The 26848-nt window shown below is 47.0% G+C and overlaps 1 protein-coding gene across 1 annotated transcript; it reads right to left on the minus strand.

Moving 5' to 3' along the window:
- Window positions 1–118: 118 nt before the first annotated feature.
- CCDC22 (CCC complex scaffolding subunit CCDC22) lies at window positions 119–21261 on the minus strand. Its single transcript, XM_081177379.1, has 18 exons — window positions 20322–21261; window positions 18812–18892; window positions 17044–17221; window positions 13953–14085; window positions 13761–13867; window positions 12782–12866; window positions 8093–8262; window positions 6277–6483; window positions 6011–6067; window positions 4641–4760; window positions 4185–4304; window positions 3624–3740; window positions 3428–3529; window positions 2693–2800; window positions 1935–2030; window positions 1762–1821; window positions 1588–1662; window positions 119–577 (listed from the first exon to the last, which is right to left on the minus strand). Exons 2-18 carry the CDS (start codon window positions 18859–18861, stop codon window positions 464–466), a joined length of 1899 nt encoding a protein of 632 aa, XP_081033505.1. The 5' UTR covers window positions 18862–18892; window positions 20322–21261; the 3' UTR covers window positions 119–463.
- Window positions 21262–26848: the final 5587 nt, after the last annotated feature.

The raw sequence follows: 26848 nt of genomic DNA on the forward strand, positions 1-26848 counted from the left end.
TGCTTCCAGACAAAAAAGCAATATTGCAAAAAGATCAAATCCAGAAGAGGGGGGAAATGGCAGCCTATGCAAGCCTCCCCTGCAACCCCCCCCCACACACACACGCAGCCAGGACAAGTACGCTGCAAAAAGAAGAGAGAGATTTTATTGGTTTTTGAGAAGAGATGACAGGAGGTTTGCTTGGAAATAATAAATGGAGGAAACAATTACTCCCCACATCTACTTCTCCAATATACAATCTATGTCAGAAAAATGGCACTAGGGACCAATCCCACCCTCCACCTCAAAATGTGCTGCACGTTGGCTTGGTTTTAGGCAACTTACAATGCAGACAGAGCCTGGAAGGAGGAGCCCTGCTCATACTCCCCGTGCCCCGTTCCTTGATAGAGGCACAGCAGTCTTGATTTAAAAAGAGGTCAGGTGCCCCCCCAGCCCCCTGTAGCTGTGCACTGGGAAGGGGGCTTCACGTCTCTCGGGTACGGCTAAGCAGTGCTGCGTTTTCCTGCTTCAAGGCCCGGTAGTCACTGAGGATCCTCTCCAAATTGCTCAGGGTTTTCTTGCTGGTTTCACTCTCAATCTGGGAAAAGAGACATTTTATTTTATGAATGGGTAGCAGTGTTCAGCAGGGAGAACTATTGCTTTATGATGGTATCCCAGTTGTGCTATGTAAGCAGCCATGTAAGAGTTGCATTCAGAATGGAAGCCTATAAATATTTTGAAATAAATAAAGCAAGTGTTAAGGGGATCTTTAAAAAAACCCAACACCACTTATTTCTGCTTGGGTGCTGAACCAAGTTTGCCTGCTAAATCTGGTAATGCTTAAAACAACCCCCCACCCGCCACACCACGTGCATATCATGTGAATAAGACTGCAGCATTAATCTAGGAAGGAACATCGCGCAAGTGGCAGGTGTGACTGGCAAGATGCAGGGGGGCTCAGGATCAACTCCTGGGATCGTAATTCTATTCCTACTCCTCATGGGAAAGGGGGAGAAAGACACAGATTTGGAGGCCACTGAGGTCCCACATCCTCTCCACAGGAAGTATGTTCAGGTACCCACACTTCCTGCTTGCAACCTCAACAAGAAGAGTCATGCTTTTTTTGTTAATCTGGAAGTAAAAAAATAAATCTGAGGTGCATGGTGAGTCTACAGAATCACAACGGACAGAGTCCATAATGAGGGCTGAGAATCAAGGGGCAGCCTCATCCGAAAGCAGAAGAGGCAGAAAACAGGCGGGAGGATATGGAATGTCCCTCTTTCTAGACTGAAATCTCAATTTCTGAGTGAGTGAGATCAGAACCCCCAAGTTTAAAAATTAATTTTAAAAAATCAAAAGGACTTTGATGTGTACAGATGGCAGAATCTGCAATCTTTCGGCACAGGGGTGGTGGTAAGGAAGCAGGAGAGAAAGCACGACTGGAAGCTAGAACAGAGGGACAGGGGTCCATGTTTGGTAGCTCATTTTTATTTCTAAAGAGGGAGTTGTTAAAAGGTATTTCCTGGTATCCTAATTTCTGAAACAATTTCCTCCACACTGCAAGACAGTAATGTTTAATGTTTCCACCCACTTTCTGGCAGGCCTCACCTGCTCCTCTAAGTCCCGGATCTCCCTCAGGATGGTGCCTGTGTCCTCAATAGTCTGAATCAGTTGACTGCAGTTCTAAGGAAGAGGAAGAGTCAGAGTCAGCTGGAAAGGGATGTAGCTCTAACTGCAGCTCTATATCTGTATATGAATTAATATATTACTGCTGAGGCTTACCTCGTGCAGTGCTGCCAAATATTTATATGCCTTCCTCACAGCCTCGTCGCGTTTGGCATCCTGCAGAAAGAAAGAATGCAGAAGGGAGGGATGGAAAAGTTAGCAACTGGAAGGTCAGCCAAAGTGCTGCTCTCCATCTCCCCACCCCCCAAAATCTGATCCCTTGCCTTCACCTTAAAAACCAGCTCATCAGTGACAGCAAAGGTCCGGTCTACCTTCCCAGTGAGGCCATTGATCTCCTTCTGGAGCTCCTTGGTATCTGACAAGATCTTGAGAAGCACAAATAGCAGGCATTAGAAAATGGAGACTGTTAATAGGTTGAAAACCCAAACTCGGGAACAAAGACAGATAACAACAGTGGTAACAACAACAACAGGCTGTAAACTAACAGCTGGTTCTGTCCTGGGGTGAGGGATAGTACTTGTGGTCAGCATAGCTGGGCTCCTGCTGGTAGCCTGCATGGCAGGATCATCCCTGACACAGGGAAATGCTGCTGAGGGGCACCATCTTCGCATGATCAGACACACTGATACTGTGTTATGAAATGATGCATGTCTAAAAAGTGTGTCACCAACATGAAAAAGTTTGGAAGGCTCTGCTCTACCAACTGAGCTATCTCTGTTTGTTGACTCTGAGCTTAAAAGTGTGAGGATCCATCATGGAAAAGTACTGCATTTGAGGCAAAACGTGAAAGCTCACTACTCATCACTATTTGCACATTCAAACCAGGTTAGGACAACTTTTTCCTTGACATTAAATGTTATGTATCTGCAAATAACGTCCTCGCTGCTTTTAATATGTAAGGACCCCTGAAATGTTCAGTCTTCCCCACCAGCTTTCTGCCATGGGCTCATCACACAGGGCTCTCACCTGTGTACAGTGACGTAAGACAAGGCTTGAGAAAGAACTTCACAGGTGCCCATTGTTTTACCTTTGTGATCTCCTCCTTCTGCTTACGAATATTGCCGACAATTTCTAGGATGCGCTGGGTATAGGCAGAGCGAGAGACATCCTTGGGAAGGGATTCTAGCTCCATAAGCTGGAGACAGAGTGGAAAGCAGGAATGGGACTGGGTTACAACAAGCAGACGAATGTGCAAATGGTACAGGGGCTCTTGGAAGAGACTAAGGAGTTTCTACCCCTGAGCCCCATCCCACTGTGCAGAGACCCAGTACTCACTCGAGGTGGCAAATGTGTCTGGACTACACCATGACCAAACGCTCCTCCATTCACACAACAAATCCCTGCACAAAGAAAGCTAACATGCAAGCGGGAATGCCAGGCTAGTTCCCTCAGGCATGCTTTTTTAATGAGGGAGCGTTCCATAATGTTATGTAGCCTGGACACAGGTTCACCTGTTCAATGAGGCCAGGTGGAATTGTAACTAGTATAAGTTTACAAACTGACTTATGAAACAGGCGAGTCCTCTCAGCAGTACTGGTGGTTGTAAGAATTTTTCTGAGATACTGTCACCCATTTAAAGCTAGCAAATATATCCCAATTACAGAGAAACAGTAAAATGTGGAGTGGGGAAAGGATTCTCATTATTCATTCTCTGTGGAATAATCACCGCACAAGAAGCAATGGACCATAAATCACCTTGTGCATACCAAGCTTTGCCGGGAGCCCTGCACCCCAACCCACCACCCTAAGACACGTCACTGACCAGCTGTTTGTAGAGATCATCCTTGTGCTTCGCTTCATCTGCGGCTGATCGGATCCGCTCATGCAGCTCCCTGATCTCTGACAGGCGCTGTGATGATTCCAGCTGCAAAGAGGAGCAGACAAGAGAGTGTCACGGCTGCTGCCCAGGCTCCCTCCCAACCCTTGAAGGACTCCTCACACCCTTTCGCTTGCGTCACCTCCTTGGAGTCATGGAGGGCCTTGAGCTCCCGGAACTCCTGGATCAGAGGCACCCGGTGCTTCTCCCACTGGGCGGCCAGCTGGATGACCCGCTGTGCACTGCTCTCCACCACCACCTGCAGGAGACCAAAAGTGAACCTGAGATTCTAAGCCTCCTGGGCTCTCTCATCTGCTATGTGGTGTTCTATGCCATTTTTGGAGATAGCAGGTAAGACCCTCTACACCCACATGCACCAAACCCCTTCTTCCTTCCCCTACTGCTCCAATCCTGCTTGGCTCACGCTGAGGACATCGGATAAGACGGGTGCACAAGTGGGTGGTGGACAACGGTGCTTAATGAAAGCTCCCTCCAAAGGCGGAGTCAGGGTGTTCCTCTTCCCTGCTTCCACTTACAACTACAGCCTCCTCCACCCATGTCCACACCCATCTGTTGCCTCCCCTTTACCAAGCATCCTGCCACTCAACCACCTGTAGGTTTCTAAAACCTTTCTCAATGGTCCCCACGGAAACTCCAGCAAGCACCCCCACCCTCTGCAGCCTCCTCATGCCTGGCCCATTACCTGCAGCTTAGCCATGTTGTTCTCTGCATCGGGAAGTAGCTGTACAGCACACCCCTTCACTCGCAGCACCTGGTCCCGCTCTGTCACTCCCAGCTGCCGCTGCCGCACCTCCCCTTCCACCTGAAGAAGAAATGGATCCCCCTCAGGACTGACCCAAGGTGAAGCCCAAATGGGGGAGGGGGCAGGCACCCAAGAACACCGTGGTGTCCTTGCACAGCCCCCACTTGCTTCAGAGGGGCTTCCTCAGGTGATCTGCCCCGTGCCCCATGGGCTAGGGCTATATTTCTCCCACTCTGCCGCCCACAAACCTTTCTGGAGACCATGCCCCATCAGGGCCCTGGGAGTTCTTCAGCTTTTCCTCTGCCAGAGGTGCTGCAAGTGCCGCTGAGAGCCAGAAGGAGATCCTAGAGGCCCTTTAGCTGGTGGGGCTGCCATCCCCCGACTGATTCTTCTCACCTGTGTGAGAGTCAACCCCAGTGTGGCGATCTGGCCTTCGAGCGCCTCAATCTGCTCCATGAGGTGGCCCAGTTCACCTTCCAAAGCTTCCAGTTCTGTTGCCTGGCGTTCCCGTAAGTCCTGGGGGGAAGGGGGGGAGTGATGCTTGAGGAATCAGAGCTGGAATCCTGTCTTAATAAACCCTGCATTTATGCAAAAATACAGCTCAACCCATCTCTTATTACAAGTATAATTTCTTTTTGTTATTACTTGAAATTCCTTAACCACCCTTCATCAAAAGTATATGACAGCCTTTTTGGCATATGCAGTTCCCTGTTCCAAAAATTGCCTCTATTCTGGGTGATGCTGTGTGAATAAAAGATATTCATACAACACACCCACACACAATTAGAAAACACACATGCACAACAAAAGGCATTGAGACAAAACACACACACACACACACACACACACACCCATTTTTCCTCCATGTAAAACCACAACAACCCACCACAGAGCCCACTCTGGTGGGAAAAAAGGGGGTGACAGGCAAGTTGCCCTCTTGACCCTTCTGTTGCAATGGAGGTGCAGGACCCCACGGAAGCCTGTTAATGCCGAAGCAAGTGGCTGGTGGAGGTGAAGATCTTTGTATAGTGGTCAAAGAAGCAGGGCTCTGGGCTCTAAAAACCCATCATGAGTCTTCCTTGGTAAACAGCTGCATTTCGTTGCAAATCCCCCCCCCCCCCCCCCCGAAATCCAAATTTGGACAATTTGGATTAAAGTAAAAAGGCACCCCTGCTGACAAGATGTAAACAAATGCTGAGGATTGATCAGCTGTAGTGTGAAGATCTTAAAGATGTTATTCTTGCAAAGATGAATGTCTGGAAGAAGGGGGCAGGCAAATGTTTCAAGTCATTTTATTTGCAAAGAATTTGTAAAGCTGCCGTTCTTCCCGGAGTATCGGAATTAGAAGAATTCAAGAAGAGAAGAGAAGATTCTAAGAGGAAATCAGGGTCCTATTATTTTTAACAGAAGATTCTTGGATGTGTTCACCAAGTTATTTCAACAGCTCCTGCCACCAACTGCAAGCTGCTGACAATATGTGACATGAGGATCCCCAACATCTGCACTGACTTCCTGTTCTCTCTGCAGCACAATTCCAGGCGATGGTAATAAAACCCCAAAGCAGCTTAAGACTCGATATACCTCAGAGACCATCACCTCCCATGTGCCCCCTTGCCTGTGTGCACACACATGCAGTTTTTATTCATTCAAAAAGCAGAATGAGGCGGCATAAAGCACGCCCCAATATTTTTTAGCCACAACCCCCTTCCCCTTTAGGCAAACGGAACTGGCTCTCACCACAGCCCCCCCCCCCCTCTTTGCTTTACCTGTTCTGATGTCCGGGACATTGGCAGCGTTTCCACTTGCACTGGCGATTCTGCCTCCTGTTGGGAGACCAAACAGAGAGTAATCATAGACCATCACCTCTTCCCACGCATGCTCCACCCCTCCTTGCTTGCTCCCCAACCTATAACAAATGAGATTCTTCAGCTGGTGCCGCTGAATAACTCAAATCACTTTGATCCAAAAAACCGTTGTTGTTGTGCCTTAAGCCCCCCCCCCCATTCTAGGCCCTCCCCAGTCCCCTTCATACCTGCTTATAGGCCAAGTGCTGCGTGTGGGTGAATCGAGAGCCCTTGGCCAGAGCCCCAGCATGCTCACGGCCAGCACCAAAAGCACCCAGGAGCTGAATCAGGTCCTGGGCTGTTCCCTGGTGGGCAGGCCCAGCACGAGGAGATGCCTGCCGGAACTGGTCCAGGAGGCGCCGCTGCAGCCGCTGACGCTTCCATTGGTGGTATTCCTGAGGGGAGGGCAAAGGGAAATAAGGGGCGGGGTTTGGCAGTGCAGACTGGAGATTGGGTGGGGAGTGGGAACACAAGCCACCTCAACTGGGATCAGGGCGAGCGGATTCTATTCCCCTCTACCAAGGCCAAACCGTAACACCTCTAGTTAGATCCAGACTTTGGAATGCGGATGGTCCTCTCAGAAAACTCAGGCATCCAGGAAGGCATTCCACACATTGTGAAGGACCTCGTAGAAGGACAATTATCTGAGTGTGTGGTGGAGGCAGGAAGAGATAAGATTGCTACTTCCCTTCTTGTCTGAAGTCAGGGGTGGGATCTCTTAAAGTTCTCTCAACCTAAGGGAAGATCCATTTCTCCTAGTTGGGAGAGCACTCAGAAACCTCTCTTCTAGAATGACCAGAAATTCCTGGACTAAAAGGAGGAAGAGGGAAAAAATATCTAACATAACACAAGATCTAACACAAGATCTACCACTGCACTTTCTGCAAGTGCTCACCGTTATATATTTTTTCTAAAATGTTTTGCATTCATTTTGAAAAAATGGGTTGCAGAATATCCCCATTTGCCATGGAGCTGATGTGAGAAGAGGACTGCCAGACTTGCAGTAGTTTCCCTGAGCCTCTTGCTCTGGTGTCTTACTAAAAAGTGGCTCTGGTTTTGTATGTCGTATCCTAGACAGAACTCCCCCGAGAACTCCAGACCTGCTGTAGGCCAACCAAGAAGTAGCATATCCTTCTTGCCATGTAGAAAACCAGGGCTCCTCCCATCCCTGTGGCCTTCAGATCATTCCACAAACCACTTTCTTCAGCGCCTCACTGTGGGCATGTTCTGCTGAGTGGAGATGAGTGCTGGGTCAGGCTATTGCAGCTCCTTTGAGGTGTGCTCAAGAGGGTCAGCAGGAAGGTGAAAAAATATTCCATCAATAGCTAAATGGTAAAGGGGGAGCATAGCTCCTCCCAAGTCCCAAAAGTGCAGAGCAGCAGGACTCGACTGAATTGGAGTGTGTGTAGGTATGTGTCGTAGTTCTCCTATTTGCTTGCCCCTGCCTACCAGAGCAAGTAAGAAGAGTAACTCACACAACTTGTGCTCTACACCACAGATGGGTGTTGTTGGGACTCCCATCAACCCTAGCCAACATGGCCAATGATCAGGGATGATGGGAGCTGCTGTCCAGACACACCTGGAAGGCCATCCCTGATCTAAAGGGAAGGTACCTTGACTTCTCTAGACACAGTTTCTCCTCTCCTCTCAAGAGATGTGTGTGTCAGGGAGGGAACAAAAGACAACCCATACATAATGGAAGAAAGGAAACTCAGACAGAGGAGCCCACTTCTGGTGTGACTTTAGAGTGCTACAACGACCACCATATAATAGCAAAGAGAATGAGCTGCACACCTGCAGTTCCTGGTTCAGATGTATTTCTTCCATGAATCGCTAAGGTGGTCTTAGGCAAGTCACAATTTTTCTGGCCTCACCCACACCGTGTACAACACAGGGCACTACCCTTCCTCAGAGGGCACCAATGCAAGCTATCACCGCCATGCTGCTGACACCAGCCACCGAGTCAGGATAAAGAGGCCGCGTGCCACCCATTGTGCCACCCACCTCCGGAGTCATGCGTGATCCAAGGCCTTGGCTCTTCCACTCGTTCTCCCAGTCTTGGGCTGTGCTCAGCTGAGCCATATTGAGCTCCAACAGGGATGGCATCAAGGATGCAGGTCGGGACAGCTGGGCTGACACGGGGGGCAGGAACTTGACAAAGAACTCTTTCCTTTCTAGGGAGAAGAGGATGAGGCCAGTTACACTGGTTAGCCCCAGCCCCTGCTTTGGGGTCAATCAAGTAGAGCCAAATGTTGGGAGAGCAACTCTCCTCCCCTTTCTTAACCCAGGAGGAGGCCTGCAAGTCCTGCACTCAGCAGCCTGCTCCAAGTTCCTCATCCAGAAATGGTGAATTGGACCAAAAATTATGTGTTTAAAGAGAAAGGAATTTACAGGTGTTTCCCCACCTACATGCATTCAACTCACGCATGACCACATATACATGTGGTGCTGGGAAATAATTTAAAAAATCAATTCAAACTGCGAAAAGGGCAAAAGCAGCCTGAAAAGAGCAAAATACCACCAGCAGCAAGTGAATCTGCCCCACAGCCAAGCACTTCGGGGGACTGGTCTACCTGCCTTGCTGTTTCCACATGATCCTTCAGTGTTGTCGAAGACTGAGAGCCACCACTGCCACCATTCTTGCCAGTCTGGTAAGTGCCGCTGCTTTTTAAAGGGTTTTTCAAGGGTCCCCAGAGGTTTATAGGGCGTTCACAGTCCTTTACACTGTAATCCTACGTGCACTAACTTGGGACTAAGGACCACTGGACTCAGCAGGAAATACTCTCAGGATTCTAGGGATAAAATGTTTTTTGGTTTAGACAGACCCCTAATTGCATCTGTCATTCTAGCCAACTCAATGTAATCAAATAATTTTTCCTGCCATTCGTTTTTTGTTGGTGCTGTCTCATTTTTCCAATTTTTTTGCAATTAGGGTTCTCGCTACCACTGTTGTGTAACGGAATATTTTCTTGTTTTCCCTAGTGATAGCTGAATCTAGTATACCCAATAAGAAGCCCTTAATTTTGTCACATGACCACATATGTAGTAGCGTCCCCTCTACCTGGTTGCACCTCCAATACTTTTTTGATTTTGTTTTATACATTTTGTATATTTTGCTTGGTGTTAAATACCATCTGTAAAACATCTTTAACAAGTTTTCCTTTATCACCTCGCAAGCTGTGAATCTCCAACTCTCCTTCCATCATTTCCCCCATGATGATAATTGAATAGCTTTACCTATATCTGCAGCCCGTTGGATCATGACCTCTTTTACCTCTTCATCCTTAACCTCCCATTCCATTAAGATTCCATACATTTTAGAAATTGCCTTTGTCTTATTTTGTAATAATTCTTTTATCTAATATTGAAATTTCACTTGCAAAACCCTTTTTTAAATCTGCTTTGAACACCTTACAGTGGTACCCCGGGTTAAGTACTTAATTCATTCCGGAGGTCCGTTCTTAACCTGAAACTGTTCTTAACCTGAAGCACCACTTTAGCTAATGGGGCCTCCTGCTGCTGCCGCGTCGCTGGAGCACGATTTCTGTTCTCATCCTGAAGCAAAGTTCTTAACCTGAAGCACCATTTCTGGGTTAGCGGAGTGTGTAACCTGAAGCCTATGTAACCTGAAGCATATGTACCCCGAGGTACCACTGTATTTAGTTGGTGGTGCTGAATCCACCCTGTCAGGCGATGCTTTATTTCCTCATAATTTTTCAATTTCAATTTGTTATCTTTTACTTCAAATAAATCCTTATATGTGGCCCAGTTTGATTCCATATTTTTCCTTTTCACTGTTATCACCTCTAAGGGTGAGAGCCACCAGGGCGTTTTGGGTTCTAATAACTCTTTATACTTTCCCCATACCCTATATATCGACTTTCTTATAAAATGGTTAAGAAATCCTCTGTGGACTTTCATCTTTTCATGTCCTAGGTAGGCATGTTTCCTGCTTGGCAGGGGGTTGGACTCGATGGCCCTTGTGGTCTCTTCCAACTCTATGATTCTATGATTCTATGCATGCCACCCATAACGGCTGTCAAACCCTTCTAAGTCCAATAAGTCTATATTTTGTAATATCATCCATTCTTTTAACCAGTTTAGACAGGCCAAAACATAATACAAATTTAGACCAAGTAGTGCCAATCCGCCTCTATTCTTATTATCTATTAATAATTTCTGTTTAATTCTTGGTTTTTTATACTGCCAAATAAATCTTGATAAATCTCTTGCCATCCTACCTCTCCAATAAAAACATCCTACCTCTCCAATAATTGGTATCATTTGAAATAAAAACATCATTTTAGGAAGCACATTCATTTTCACTAGTGATTTCCTACACAGAATGATAATTTTAGCTTGTTCCAAATCTTTAGATCCCTTTTAATTTCTTTCCAGATATTTATATAATTATCCTTAAATAAGTTGCTATTTTTATTTAATTTAAATCCTGCCACTTTTCCAAATTTGAGGGTCCTTTCTTTTTTTTTTGTACGCTTCTTCCCATGATTTTGGTATTCTTCCTTCTTTTAATTCATGACTGTTTTCATTGGTTCCGACTGTGTATCTTCTAATTTCTTATATGAAATTGATTGTTGCACCTCCATCATCGTTATTGGTAAGTTTAATTGCTTAATTTTTCCACAAGCTATCATTGGAAGTCTGTTCTGTGCTAGGTATTTTTCCATCTCTTGATATAGTTTCCTATAATAGTTTGCAATTTTTTTGCAAATTTCTTTGGGTTCTTCTATTGTTTTTCCTTCCTCTATTAATTTCTCTATTATTCTCTATTATTACATTAAGTTGGCTAGAATGGCAAATGCAATTAGGGGTCAGTCTAAACAAAAATTCCAAAAAGAAGGGAAAATACAGAGATTACCGTATTTTTCACCCCATTAGACACACCGCTCCATAGGACGCACCTAGTTTTTATGGGGGAGAAATAAAGAAAAAAAATTTATTTCCCCCCCAGGCACGGGGCTGGCGCGGGGGAAGCCCAAGCTTCCCCCGACCCCAGCCCCCAGAACAGCCTGCTATCCGCAAGCCTAGGGAGACACGCCCCAGGCTTCCGAATGCAGGCAGCTCTGCGCGACCCTTCGGAGCCCCGCACGGCTTCGCGCCGGGCTCCGTAGGGTCGCGCAGAGCTTCCTGAAGCCTGGAGAGCGCACCAACCCCCCTCGCTCTCCAGGCTTCAGCAAAAGCCTGCATTCGCCCCATAGGACGCACACACATTTCCCCTTCATTTTTGGAGGGGAAAATGTGCGTCCTATAGTGCGAAAAATACGGTACCTTAAAAAGCAGTGCCCTAAAATTAATACCTGGACTTGTTTTGATTAACTTTTACAAAACTAATTATGGTGTGAAAGCTTAAAATAGAAAGAAAAGGGGGGGAAATGAAGTGAGAAGGAAACAGTTTACTAAATATGAAAGTAGAACCGTGCTGAGGATGAAGGAAGTCAACTAGAAGAAAAGAAGAACTGAAATATGGCTATATGTTCCTTATTTGGTTCGTACTGGTTTTTGTATTTCCTTGTTAAGTTTCCTTTTTCCTTTTCTTTAGTGTTACCGTATTTTTCGCCCCATAGGACGCACCTAGTTTTTTTGGGGGGGGAAATAAAGAGGGGGGAAAATTATTTTCCCCCCAGGTGCGCTGCGCTAATCCTGAAGCTTGGGGCGTGCAAAGCTCAGCGCGCCCCAAGCTTCTGGGTGCCGGCAAGCTCACCGCTAGCCGTGGGAGAGCTGTGCGGCTCTCCCAGGGCTAGCGGAGCACTGCGCTAATCCCGAAGCTTCTGGGTGCAGGCAAGCTCTCCGCTAGCCCTGGGAGAGCTGGGTCTCCCACGGCTAGCGGATAGCTTCCTGAAGCCTGGAGAGCGAGAAGGGTCGGTGCGCACCGACCCCCCTCGCTCTCCAGGCTTCAGCGAAAGCCTGCATTCGCCCCATAGGACGCACACACATTTCCCCTTCATTTTTGGAGGGGGAAAAGTGTGTCTTATAGGGCGAAAAATACGGTATGTGTGTTTGTGTTGCAAAATAAAATAAATACGATGAAGAAGAAGAAGAAAAAGTAATTTTTGGGGGGGCTCTGCTTTTCAGTTGGCCAGACAGCCATGGGTGGGGAAGCCGACTGCATGAACAAATGCTGGGAATTGGCATGGCATTTCTTTCAAAAGTGGCTGGAGAAACCCAGCCAGATGGGAGGGGTATAAATAATAAAATCACCATTATTATTCACAATCCCACGTGCGCACATGCTCCCAGAATGCAATTGCCAAAGATCCACCAAGGACATACTGCTGGTGGCACCATCTACCCAGCCATGAACGGCAGGATGCAAGAGGAGCCCTTTGGGTAGCTACTCTAGGATCTCCCCCCGAGAGGCTAAAAAAAGGGCCTCCCCTAACTTGGGGGGACTCTCAGCACTCTGGAAAACCCTCTTCTTTTCTAATGAAAGGGGATCTGAGGGGAAGGGCAGAGACTTGTTGCAAGAAAACAATGCTGTACACAAGTCTAGACATATCAAGAGGGGTTCCATGCAGGAACTAAGTGGGCCCCAAATTTATGCTGGCTTTGCATACATGATTGCAACCTTACATGAGTGGGAGGGAAATAAACAAATGGAGAACGGGAAAAACCTGCCATTCCATGCCCTCCATTTTACTTATCCCCCCCCCCCAGCTACAGGGCAAAACTCACCTGGGGGCACCTTCCCCAAAAAGGGGTCCGACTCTCGAGGCAGGACCAAGGGTTGAGCTTGGAATCGCTTCAGTAGGCAAGAACCCTAGCAAGGATAAGGGGGGAGGAGAGAGAGAGTCTGAAACAGCATCACCCCACTGAAAGATAAGAAACACTGTAAGAGGAAATAGGTTCTGGGCTTACAGGTTCTGGAAAGAGAAATATAAAACAGGTGGCAAGGAGTGGGGTTATAAAATGAATTACTTGCTCAAGGAGTTTTCATACTCAACAAGAAAAATACAGCAATATCTTGTTTAAGATATACCAATGGATGCATAGAAATTTGATTGATTTACATATTTCTGCATGGTTTGTTTAAAGGCAAAGGTAAAGGTACCCCTGACTGTTAGGTCCAGTTGCGGACGACTCTGGGGTTGCGGTGCTCATCTCGCTCTATAGGCCAAGGGAGCCGGCGTTTGTCCGCAGACAGCTTCCACGTCATGTGGCCAGCATGAATAAGCCGCTTCTGGCGAATCAGAGCAGCGCACGAAAACACCGTTTACCTTCCTGCCAGAGCGGTACCTATTTATCTACTAGCACTTGATGTGCTTTTGAACTGCTAGGTGGGCAGCAGCAGGGACCAAACAATGGGAGCTCTCCCCGTTGCGTGGATTCGAACCACCAACCTTCTGATCAGCAAACCCTAGGCTCAGTGGTTTAGACCACAGCGCCATTCACGTCCCTTAGAAGTCAGTATTTGAGTTTCTGCAGATTATGAAAAAATCTATCGGCAAGGAAAAAAAGCCCCAACAGTGCAGACCAGACCCTAGATAGTCATATGAACCCAAAATCCACAATGACCTTTTGCAAAGGTTTCCTGCATTTCTCCACAACATGAGGACTGGAAAGGCTTTAAAATTTCAGCAACAGATCTTGCTTATGAAGCCGTGAACCTGAGGAGTGGGGCCATTAACCTAATAAGAGGGGTGAGGAAGCACACCTGTAAGAGCTGCAAGCGGGGGGTACGGCAGGCAGGGGGCACCCAGGGGAGCGCCAGTTGCTCTTTGATGGCAGCAGCAATGGCTCTGTGAAGTGTCGTTGATTTGCCTGCAAGGACACAACAGGTTAGAGAAGTTGCCACCACTTGGCCTCCCTGTGCCCGGGACCTGTGTTTGCCCAGCTTCCTCCATACCCACAGGCTGGTTGGCGTCCTCCGAGGCATCGCGTGGAAGCTTCTCTACCAGGAAGAGCAGGAGGCGTCGGATTTCGGGCTCATTGCTGTACAAGAAGGTCTGATAGCCAACTTCCCCTTGATATCCCAGGTCCTAAATGATGGAAAGTAACATGTCAGTCCCACAGTGGGGCTGAGTGGGAGTGGCCTGCTGGGTAAAGGCGAGGAGTGAGGCTCTTTGGTGCCTGGTTCGAAGAGAGATGGAGCATCTAAAATAAAGGTGTTCCAAGCTGGCTTAAAGGACCAGGAGCCCTGCTTCCTCAGTGCAACAGTCCAGACTTGCAAGGTGCTTGTGTTCACATGAGAACTCTCAAGAGGCCGCCTGGCTAACACAGTCCAGGATAGGACCATGGAAGGCCAGTCCTGCGAAATCAAGCTATTTGTGAACTGTAATGCCGTGCAACTACTTCTCAACAATGGATGATGAAAGACAACTTGGCAATTGCTCGCTGAGTCCCATGGATATTAAACATATTTCTAGCAGTTAACATAACCAATTTTCAATGAAAACTATTAAGATAAGAAAAAGTAGACACACACACGACCCCAAACTCAAACACCTGTTGGCCATGTGGCCATCCTGTCTGTTGTCTCTCACGACTTGCTAGCTGACTGACAAAGCTACAAAGCTCTGCGTGGCTGGGCGGGGGGGGGGGGGGCTCAGGTTCCACAAAAGCCTGCCAGAACTCTGCAGTCAGCCTGAGACCTTGCTAAGTCTCTCCCCACTATCTGAACTTCGGTGGGTAGCAATGGGCAAAGGAGAAAGTGCCATGGTGCCCTATTTGTGAAATAAGTGCTCAGATCAGTCAGGGCGACCACTTGCGCTCTGGACCCTTGCCCCCCCCCCCCCGGCTGATAAAAACCATCAGGGAGGGAACAACTGGCTGGGCCAGGGAGGTGATCAATGCCTCTTTACAAGAGGGGGAGGTCCCTGCCTGTTTGAAGGAGGCAGTGCTAAAAGCACTCCTTAAGAAACCTTGCCTGGATTCGGAAAACCTAACAAACTACCGGCCAGTTGCTAATCTCCCTGTTCTGGGCAAGGTTCTGGAGCAAGTGGTCATAGACCTGATCCAGGCGCTTCTGGAAGAAACTGATTTTCTGGATCCATTTTAATCAGGGTTTAGGGCTGGTTTTGGCACAGAAATTGCCAACTCTTCCTCTGCTTCCTTCTCTTCTCCCCTCCCTAGCTATCACCCTTCCCTTTTTTTGTGGGAAATTCCCTTATTTCAGCGCTGTTTCCTGCTGCTTCCCGCTGCAATCCCGGATTGTTAGATATCCCATAGACTGTCCCCGGGACAGGTGAGGCTGCTGATCCCTTATTTTCAAATCTGAATGTTGACAGCTATGCTCCCCATAGCTTCTCCCTCATCCTCCCCCACTGCCAACTGATTTTCCCTTCCTCTACTCTTTCCCAACACCCAATGTCCTCTCGTCTCCTCCCCTTGCAACATATCCTATGACCTCAGAGCAACAGCCATAACGGTAACATGGTTTGCAAGGGATGGGTGAGCACTGTGTGTCTGGAAGTTTATTTTACACATACAAATGAAACAACAGCTCTGGGAGAAAGCCAAGTTGACCCTTCTCCCTGGCATGCTAGTTATCTCTGTACAAGGAGGTTTGGCATAAGCACCACCATCTGATACTGTGAAGCAAACTAATTGGCCTGAAGTATTCTCAAGTGGCTTCCTAACTTAGCCTTTATGTGGTGCTTTGAAGTATTCAAACACATTTTTTGTTTTAACCCCTACAGCAACCCTGCAAGACAAGCCCACATTTTCCATGTTTGGGATGGGGATGGAGGTGCCCAATAATATCCCACCTTGCTCCACCCTCAAAAGGAAAACCCCACTCAGAGAAGTCATAGTGAGGATATTACAGACTTTCTCTACAGAAAGCAGGATGGAGACGGGGGGATACTCTGCATGTCCTTAAGCAACAATGCAGACCAGCCATTATTCACTTACTTGTTCACATAACAGAAATGCATTTTTATTTAACAGTAAAAGGAGAGCTGAAAACCCTTCCCATGCCTTACTTCCCTATAGTCATTTGCTCCAGCTGCTTCTCCCTGTTTCCAGCACAGATACCAGAAGTGAGCTGGCAACAGAGAGAAATGGCAGGATCATGAGAAATATGAAAAGAACAGTGTCTAAGCAGAGGCTTGACAACCATATGTCAGGAGTGCTCTGATGGTGTTTCCTGCTTGGCAGGGGGTTGGACTCGATGGCCCTTGTGGTCTCTTCCAACTCTATGATTCTATGATTCTATGATTCTACTACTTATCATGTTTAGTTCTGCCCTTGGATTCTCTGCATTTTGCTGTTGTTGTTGCAAGTTTCTAGCCCTTATGGCTATTAAAAATGTGAATGTTCAAGGTCATCAGAAATTTCTAAAGCCAGAGGGGATTGAGCTTCTGAGCCTTGTTTAGCTCCTGGCCACAAAGATGAGCAAAGGCAGAATATATTAAACACAATAGTTAGAAAAGGCAACTTGAAAATGTAAGAATTATGCAAATTTAGTAAAGCATCTCTGCTTTTCTTGTCACAGAATTTGGGTTATTATTCAAGAACACAGTCTTGCTAGTATTTCTGCAATAACTTCTCTGAGGTGGACAGAGGCACCATAGTGGCATGGGCCATATTTATGTGAGGAGAAGATAATTTAATGTTGCTAAAAAACAAAACAAAAACCTTTTGTCAACTGCACAACTGTCTGCTGTGAACACAATCTAGGTTTCTTGCTTGAGTGCCAGAATTCTTTTTTGATAGGGCAGGAAAACACAACTGGAGGTCACGGACCAGCCACTTCTGGATCCTTTAACAAAAGTGGCCCATGGCTTTCCACCATGAGACCTAGAAGCTTGCTTTTCCAAAAATCAAACCTGAGATTTCCAGCAAACAAAATTCTATACTACACCAGATTTCTCACAACACCTTCAAGCTCAGAACTCATGGCACTTAATGAGAGACCATCTACCACTGCACAAACTTTCGGAGATGAAGAGCCTGCTTTGTTCATTGCATCCACACCCTGGTTTAGTTGTAGTTACCTGGCAAGCTTGCGCTAGGCTCATGCCAATTCGGAAGCGAGCAGACATCCCTGGAGGCAGGATGTGGCAGAGACTTGACCCCACAGAAGGATTGATGACACGAAGACATCGCACCACAGATTCAACTATCAACTCGGTGGTAAACTCCCGGATGCTCTGCACTTCCTCTGGGATATCCCTGGAAGGGGAGAAGGATGCAGGGATTATAGTCCCCTGCACTGACCATTTTCCTTTACTGCAACAGAAAAGCCTACATCTTCCACTCCATTCAGTAGGATGGAAGAACATGGGAATGGCTTGCCAACTGCCATACTTTTTTGCAATTTGTCCCCTACTGCTAAGACTCTGCTGCCATTGTACCACCTGTCCAAAAAGCAGCTTGTGGGGACATGGGATACAGTCTCCTTGCTTTGAATGTATCTAAACTGGGTGTTTGTTTGTTTGTTTGTTTGTTTCATTGGTTGTAAGTCACTTTGGGTTGCCTTGGGCAAGATAAAACAACAAAATGTAATAATAATAATAATAATAATAATTTCCCAGGGCCCTGCACTACAAGAAGGCAACTGACTACCTGTACTGCCAAGAGCCTCTTCAGAGAAGAGTTGGTGTAGCAGTGGTGGCTAAGGCTACAGTCCTATGTGTGCACATGGGGAATAAGCCTCCTGGATGACCCCACTCAGCAGTTTCATGTAGATGTTGGGCTCAGAAGCTACCTGGCAGCCAGTGCCGTTGGGCCACGATCGGTGCAATAAGCTCAAAGTGTCTTGCCCCAGTGAGCAATCCCTTAAGGACTGCCTCTCTACCTATGAACCTACCTGGTCCCTTAGATCATCTTCTGAGGCCCTTCTTTGTGTGCCTCCTCCATCAGACGTCTGGAGGATGGCAACATGAGAACGGGCCTCCTCTGCAGTGGCCCCCCATTTGTGGAATGCTCTCCCTAGGGAGGTTTGGCTGCGCCTTCATTATATTATATATATATATGTTCCTCATCAACCAGGCCTTTTAAATGCCCTTTTAAATGTGTTGTGGGAGGGGGGTTATTGGTTTGTTCTTGTTCTAATTCCAATATGAACTTTGTGGTTTTTCTATTGTAATGTTATGCTGTGAACTACCCTGGGATCTGCGGATGAAGAGTGGTGAACAAATTAAATAATAATACACATGGACATTATTACTGCTGTTCAAAGGGAGTCACAGAGCCACCTATGAGCTTCTCCAATACCATTGATTAATCCAACCTTGGTCACTAGGCAACTGCCAATTGCTTGCTCCCATGAAGCTCCTAGAAGCCATGAAACACCCAGCTGGAGCCAAAGCATCAGCAAGAAAGCATGATTCCCCAAGCAAAAACAAAGAGCCAATGGAACACAGCAAAAGCCGTAAGTGTTTAACCCCAATTAATTTCTTGCCTGGCCTAAGAGAAAGCCCTGGCATGAGCTTCTGGGTCTATTAACTCTCCTGTGGAACCCCATTCCCTGTACCACAGCCTTTGTTGTATTAGAGTTCACAGCAGGAAAAGTATTCTGAATTTCTAGAAACTGACTTCAGCTTTTTAGGCTCCAAGCCTGCGGAATCCCATAGGAGACAGCAGCCAGCCACCCTACACCCCTACGTCAAATCCTGCATGAAGGCATGCTTCCAAACCCTTTTCTGTCTTTGTCCACCAAACCCATGATCGCCTATGGACACCACGCACCACAGTACCTGACTTCTCACCACACCCAGCCACTACTACGAAGAAGTACATGCAGCATAAAGATGGCCTTACGTCCCACAGAAGCGAAGAGAATGTATGAGGATCTTGTCCACCTCTTCCATGATGCCAAGACATCTATGGATACAGGAAACCCTGTGCAAAAGAAGAAGCATTGCAACAACCAATAATCTGGATGCTTATAGCAGCAGGGCTTAAGCCGGGGTACCTACAAGCAGCAAGTTCCATGACGCCATTGGGACAAATTCTTCTTCTCCTTTTTCCTCTACAACAGGTTGGAGTATTAACCCCCTCTTTCTGCAACTTTACTCCTGTTTGCCGGTTAGGCCAATCTTGTGAATAATCTCTCAAACTGTAAGTTGCCTACAAATATATCTCATACATACCTGCCTGCCCACACGTTTTACTTACTTATTTAAACAATTTGCATGCTGCTTAACTACAATAGCCTCCAAGTGGTTTTTACAATAGTGTGAAAGGGGGTAGGCACAATTGAAAGATTTTCTGCTTTAAAAGATTTCATTGTCCTATTGCCTGGAGGCAACTCTTGCCACAGGCAACCAAGTCTATAATAGAGGTGAAGACCAGAACAAAGCGCAGCTCTCCATATGAAGAGTACAAAGGACATTCCTAGCCCAGGGGCCACAGAGTGCAATTTTCCCCCAAGGGTGACAGACAATTTTTTCCGGGGAAACTCGCCAGCCAGCCAGCCAGGCAACAGCTACCCCTTGAGATGTGGTTCAATGATTTGGGATACAGCTAGTTCAGGACAACTAACTGGGCTTAGAAGAGTCACAAACGGGCTTATAAAGGAAAATACCTTTGCTGAAACCTGGTATCCTTTTTTTATATATGTAAAGGAAAAAGAAAGTAAAGCTCTCCCACCAGCCTCACAAAACTGTTGTGGAGAACCTATATGGCCTGCCAATGTTTTAAGACCATGTAAAATAACATGGTAGGGATGCGGGTGGCGCTGTGGGTTAAACCACAGAGCCTAGGACTTGCCGATCAGAAGGTCGGCGGTTCGAATCCCTGCGACGGAGTGAGCTCCCGTCACTCGGTTCCTGCTCCTGCCAACCTAGCAGTTCGAAAGCACATCAAAGTGCAAGTAGATAAATAGGTACTGCTCCAGCGGGAAGGTAAACGCCATTTCCGTGTGCTGCTCTGATTCACCAGAAGCGGCTTAGTCATGCTGGCCACATGAACTGTACACTGGCTCCCTCGGCCAGTAAGGCGAGATGAGCGCCGCAACCCCAGTCGGTCATGACTAGACCTAATGGTCAGGGGTCCCTTTACCTTTACCTAAAATAACATTTGCCTGGCACCAGCTTCATATAATATAGGCAGGTAGTTAAAAACCTATTTTATTTCCTCAGGTTTTAATCAACACATTGTGGCTGGTTTTTTGAGCTGCTTTGAAACTGCTATTGTTACATTATGTATTGCTTTGTACTGTATTCTCTGTTTTATTGCATTTGTACGTAGTCATTTTATGCATTTTTAATAAATTTTAGAAAGGAAAAGAGCAAAGCAACAGGCACTCCTCATTGTTCCTCACTAGTACCTGCTATTCAAAGGTGTACTGCCTCTGAAGCAGAAAGTTCCTTTTCACTATCATGTCTCATATGCCTCTCTCAAGTTCTAGTGTTCTGAGAGAATGAACCTGGGAGAAGAAACACCTTTCTTGCTACACCGTTCATGATTTCATAAGCCTCTCTCTTGCCTCCTTCTAGTCATATTTTTATTTCTAGACCAATGTAGATGCCATCACCCTCTTTATCAAGTTTGACCAATACTCCAAGTGTGAACTGTAAAGGAAATTAAGGCCAGGCTGGAATGGGCTCCAGTTCCATGAAGGGAGCTGAACAGAGGAGGATGAAGACAGGTTATCACCAGCTGGGTGTGGGGTGGATGGAATCAAATTCTAAGGTGATGTCAATAACACAAATACCACATCAGAATACCAGCAACCAAGGCTGTGGTTTGTGGCAGGATCCCCCTATTTCAGTGGCTCTGGTTTTCTAAGGCAGGGGTAACATCACATATTGTTGGGTTACAACTCCCATCGTGCCTGACCACTGGCCATACTGGCTGGAGCTGGGAGTCCCACATGTGGAGGTCACTACAATGGGTGCCTGAAGGTATCAGGAGGATGTACAGGCCAGAGTGGGCAATGCCTGTGAACAACTTGTAATGCTGGATTACAGTACAGATGCCCTCATTCTGCTTTTCCCCTTTGGGAGGAGGAGAAGCCTATCAATGGCCACCAGCCACAATTGCTGTTATTCTGCCACCACTGCTGGAGACAATATGCCTCTAAATGCCGGTTGCGTATGGGGAGACTACTGCTGCACTCTGGTTGTGCAGGCTTCCCATAAGCAACCAGCCGGCCCCTTTGAGAGGAGGGGTCAGGGTCAGGGGGGTCATTGGCCTGAACCAGCCAGGCTCTTCTTGGGTTCTGCAATATACAGGACTTAGTTTGAGGCACAGCAACTGAAGGGATTACCTGTTTTTGGAACACATGGGATAACTTTAACTTCACAACTGTAGCCATGCTGCAAGACACGCATAAGGTGTGTGGGGCTGCCAGTACCTAGCAGTACTGATGCTGCAGGAGAGCTTGTCACCCCGGCAGCTTCCACGTTCCCTCCAGGGGGGCCCTGTCACCCACCCGGCTTCTCCTCTGTCAGCTGAGGGGCAAACTGCTGACGCTCGGCTTCCTTCCAGAGCACAAGAAAGACAAAGATCAGCCACAGGCCTCGGGCAGAAGCAGGAGGGTCAACAGCTGCTCCGCTCCGCTTGCTACCATTGCTCTCTGCTTGCACCCCGGCAATATGTCCATATCCTCAACACACGCCCCCCCCCCTCGCCATAAAAGCCATTTAAAACCAAGTGGCGCAGCGCCCCGCTCTCCCAGCGGCCAACCGGGCGCCCACTAGGGGAAGCCCGAGCCCCTCCCGCCCCCTCGGTCGCCGGCCTTCGGGAGCGCCGCTGCCTCCCGCTCGGATCAGGCCTTGGCCGGGCGCCCCCGGTAGCCCTCCTTCGGCGAGGGGCGCCCGGGAAGAGCCCGCCTGGCGGGGGGGGTGTCTGGCCGAGCCCGCGCTCCGCCCGCGGGAGGAAGGGGCCGCGGGGCTGCCCAGGCGGGGGGCGGCAGGGGCGGCAGCGGGACCCCGGGGCCGAAGGGAAGCCAGCCGGCCAGAAAGCCAGCAGTCGGGCGGCGGCGGCGGCGGCGGCGGCAGCAGCACTCACCGCTCCCTCTCTCTCAGCCGGGCCAGGCGCCTGGGTCACGGGGCCCGCCCGAGGGGAAGGCGGGAAATGTAGTGCCGGGTCTCCCCGCGCGCAGCATGCTGGGATTTGTGGTCCAGGAGGCAGCGCAGTCCGGGCAGGAGGCGGGGCTTCTGAGAAAGGGCGTCTCCCTCGAAGCGGAAGCGGGAGGGGCCCATAGGCCCAGGCAGAAATGCAAAACAAGAAGGTTCTGTTTAATGGGGATTAATTTAATTTTTTTTAATTATTTTTTCCTTGGTTAGGCAGCAGTGAGTGTCCCCATCACACAACAGATAGCAACTAAAGAGAGGAGGGTTCCTACTCTTTCTAACACAAGTCTTTATAATTTTGAATTTGAAGTTACATAACTTGCTCAATAAATGCCAGTGTTAATTCATTGTCCCTGTATTCTTAGGTTCGTCTGTGCTTTGGGGTGTCTTACAAAATGGCCCAACAATGTACAGTAATCCACTGTGAGCCCTGCAGCCTGGAGGCAGTGCTGGACTGGTTTGGCTTTCCAGAGCAAAATCTTCCCTAATAATAATAATAATAATAATAATAATAATAATAATAATAATATATTGTTTATACCCCACCTATTATTCTAGGCATTTTGCTGAAGGTAAGTAGGTTTGGAACAAATTGGTGCTTGGGTGGGAAGAGTGCATTGGAAGAAAGGTGTGCTATAAATGAATAAAATAATTTTCCCTCTAAGAGTCCCAACGCAAACTCAATCATTCACTGCTTTTCAGCCTAACCTCCCTCACAGGGTTGTTGTGAGGATAAAATTGTGGAGGGGTATAATAACCATTGGCATGGCATAACTGTGTACACACCACCCTGTGGTCCTTGGAGGAAAGGTGGGAGATAAATGTAATAGTAGATAATAAATAATTGAAATAAATGACATTGAATGATTCCTGCTTTAGAAAGAGGACAAACTCCTCACCTTGCAGTTTGCACAAATATACTAAAATGGCCTCCTCTGCAGTGGCTCCCCATCTGTGGAATGCTCTCCCCGGCAAAGTTTGCCTGGCACCTTCATTATACACCTTTAGGCGCCAGGCAAAAACATTCCTTTTTAACCAGGCCTTTGGTTGATCTGATTGACATCCTATGTCGTTTTAAAATGTGGCTCGGGGGGGGGGGAGTGGTTGGGTTGTTGTTTTTGTTTTGATTCTATACAGTGGTACCTCGGGTTACAGACGCTTCAGGTTACAGACGCTTCAGGTTACAGACTCCGCTAACCCAGAAATAGTACAACGGGTTAAGAACTTTCCTTCAGGATGAGAACAGAAATCGTGCTTTGGCGCCACGGCAGCAGCAGGAGGCCCCATTAGCTAAGGTGGTGCTTCAGGTTAAGAACAGTTTCAGGTTAAGAACGGACCTCCAGAATGAATTAAGTACGTAACCAGAGGTACCACTGTATATTGCAGTTTTTATGTTGATCTTGTTCTGTGAACCGCCCCAAGACCTCCGAGTATAGGGCGGTATATAAATTCAGAAATAAATAATAATCAGTAATGTTTCATTGTGATGGGGTATGAAGGGGAAGAGATAAAAAATGCTTCCAAAGTGAACCCAAAACTTAAGACCTATGAGTGTGCCTATGTAATAACTATGGTTCAGCTACACCATGTGGTCTCCAATCTAGCAAGAACAGAGAGCATGCTGGGCATTGTAGTCTTTGTACCCTCCTTAGACACTCCTGCACCTGGGTGGGGAGAGGAGGGAGTTGAAGGTGGATAATTGGAGGCAACTGTTTCCTAGCAACTGAAACACATCTTTCCACAGTAGGCCTTAAGCTGAGCCATCTTCAGCACCTGCCTTTTTATGGGTTGTAGCACCAGAATTTTTCAAGGATGGAAACAAAAAAACAAAAACAAATCAAACATCAGCTAACGCTAAAAAGATGAATGTACCTTATTACAACGAATTGTTTATAAAAATGTAATAAAATGGGCTAATTTTGCCAAGCAATCAACCCAGACCAAAACAAGCAGCCTGAAGAGCAGAAAGGAAAAAATAAAAAGACAGAGCACTCTAAAAACCACAAAATCTGTCACAATATTTGACCACCTGAAGAGAACCATCCAAATGGTGCTGGTGCCACCACCCACAACTAATTAACCCTAAGGGCCCAATCCACCCAGACCCTTCCCTTACTCAAGCTCCTTCTAAATGAATGCCGCCACATCACAGACCTTCCATTCAGTAGGGCTTAAGCAGGAGAAGTGCCCCGTGTGCCAGGGCAAGGTTGGGGCCCTCCTCTGTCAGGATCCCCAGCTTGCAGTCCAGCTTACTTCATGCTGAGGCACCTTTGTAAAGAGGTAAGACCAGTTAAACCAAAGCTCACAGCTCTGTAACTTGAGGAGGAGGGAATGTACAGGATAACCCTTTAGCCCTCTTCCAAAAGGTTATCAGAAAATGAGTCCTCCAAGGCTACAATCCTCCCCCCACTTGCCTGGGAGTAGCCATGATTAGGATTGCAACCTTAATCAGTCATCTTAAACCTGTTCAGACCTAACGTCCCTCCTTTATCACCCATCTGTAATATGGATCCCATTATTAATTTTGCTGCAGTATATGCTTGTACAGTGGTACCTCTGGTTATGTACTTAATTCATTTTGGAGGTCCGTTCTTAACCTGAAACTGTTCTTAACCTGAAACATCACTTTAGCTAATGGGGCCTCCTGCCGCCGCCGCACGATTTCTGTTCTCATCCTGAAGCAAAGTTCTTAACCTGAGGTACTATTTCAGGGTTAGCGGAGTCTGCAACCTGAAGCGTATGTAACCTGAAGCGTATGTAACCCGAGGTACCACTGTAGTTACAAGTTTGGTGGATCAGGGGAATGCTGTGGATATAGTGTTTCTTGGTTTCAGTAAGGCTTTTGACAAAGACCCCCATGATATTCTGGAGTAGCTGGTAAAATGTGGTTCTGGAAAAAAAGCCTTATGAGGAATGGTTGAAGGAGCTGGGTATGTTTAGTCTGGAAAAGAAGAGACTGAGAGGAGATATGATAGCTATCTTCCAATATCTTAAGGGCTGTCACATGGAAGAGGGAAGAAGCTTGTTTTCTCCTGCTCTGAAGGGTAGGACTTGAACCACTGGCTTCAAGTTACAAGAAAGGAGATTCCGACTAAACATCAGGAAGAAGTTTCTGACAGTAAGAGCTGTTCAGCAGTGGAACGGACTCCCTCAGGAGACTGGATGGCCTTCTGTCATTGATGCTTCAGTTGAGATTCCTGAATTGCAGAGGGTTGGACTAGATGACCATTGGGGTCATTTCCAACTCTGCATTTCTATTTTTTTTTACCTGTTTTATTAAATTTGCTTAGTAACATAACATTATTATATGTATTCTATAAAACAAAGAATACAAAACAAAATTCATTCATACTACAATGCATTTCTATTATTCTAGTTCTGTTTTTCCGATTATTACTCTGGGATGGCAAGATACAAAGGCTCCTGTACTTTTATATAATAATAATAATAATAATAATAATAATAATAATAATAATAATAATAATAATAATAATATAATAATAATAATAATATAATAATAATAATAATAATATAATAATAATAATAATATAATAATAATAATAATAATGATATAATAATAATAGTTAAGTTGTGGGTGAACATATCAGACGACACAGCGATTCTTCAAACAGCTCTTGTTTATTCACAGGCCAGAACAGAACAGAACTGAAGGGTTCAGCCAGCCTGCTTATATAGAGTTCCAGTACAATGTAACTGTAACAGTTTGATAAAACTATCCAATCACTGAACGTCACTTTCAATCCCTTAGTTGCATAACTATCTACAGTATGCCCCTGCTGGCCCATGGTGAAAACTTCAGTACATAACACCCCTCCCCACCGAGATAAGGCATTAGTTACAATCGTAATGGTTTCCTTATATACAGCATTACACGTAATGGTTCAATGGTAATCGGTTACATTTCACATACTTCCATTAGATGAACAGTGTTACATGTCCAACAACATAGTCCTTTAAATAAGTTGGGTGCTTGGAAACTCTGCCGGACCGCCGGGGACTGATAGCCAAGTCCGGGAGGCCGCTCAATTCTTGCTGAGGCTGTGGCATGACCCTAGGTGGCGTTGAAACCAAGTCCCCTGGATCCGCTGCTGTAGGTGGAACCTCCGCAAGCTCAAACAGCTGCTGGTGTGACTCTGTGGACACCAAGACATCATCAAAATATGGTACCACACCCGGAAGCCCTTGCAGGAGACGCTCCATAAGGCTTTGGAAGATGCCAGGAGCCACACTCACCCCGAACTGCAAACGGCGGCAACGGAATGCGCCTCGGTGGGTGACAATCGTCTGGGCTTCAGCGGTGGCATCATCAACGGGCAGTTGTTGATAGGCTTGGGCAAGGTGCAGCTTAGCAAAGACCTTACCCTCACCCAGGGAATGCAGCAGGTGTTGGACAACAGGAACCGGATAAGCGTGCTGCTGAAGTGCCTTGTTGATTGTGCACTTGTAGTCGGCGCAGATTCTCACCGACCCATCTGGCTTGACAGGCGTGACGATGGGGGTTTCCCACTTGGCGTGGTCAACCGGCTCCAAAGCTCCTTGGGCGATCAGCTTGTCTAGTTGTTCGTGCACCTTAGCCTTGAGAGCAAAGGGGACCCGGCGTGGCTTTGGCTTGATGGGGGCGACTTGTGGATCAAGGACAGAACCACAGGGTTCTGTCTTGGGCCCGGTCTTATTCAACATCTTTATCAACGACTTGGATGATGGACTCAAGGGCATCCTGATCAAATCTGCAGATGACACCAAACTGGGAGGGGTG

The sequence above is a fragment of the Podarcis bocagei genome (assembly GCF_964188305.1).
Source record: "Podarcis bocagei genome assembly, chromosome: 17".
NCBI classification, from domain to species: Eukaryota; Metazoa; Chordata; class Lepidosauria; order Squamata; family Lacertidae; genus Podarcis; species Podarcis bocagei.

Excerpts from the sequence above, each read along its gene's own strand:
- CCDC22 (XM_081177379.1), bottom strand. The coding sequence starts at position 18,861 with ATGGAAGAGGTGGACAAGATCCTCATACATTCTCTTCGCTTCTGTGGG. Across the intron at positions 8,263-12,781 it reads TTTGGGGAAGGTGCCCCCAG|AAAGGAAAGAGTTCTTTGTC; the intron begins GTGAGTTTTGCC and ends TCTTCTCCCTAG. Across the intron at positions 4,305-4,640 it reads TGGGGTTGACTCTCACACAG|GTGGAAGGGGAGGTGCGGCA; the intron begins GTGAGAAGAATC and ends TTTCTTCTTCAG.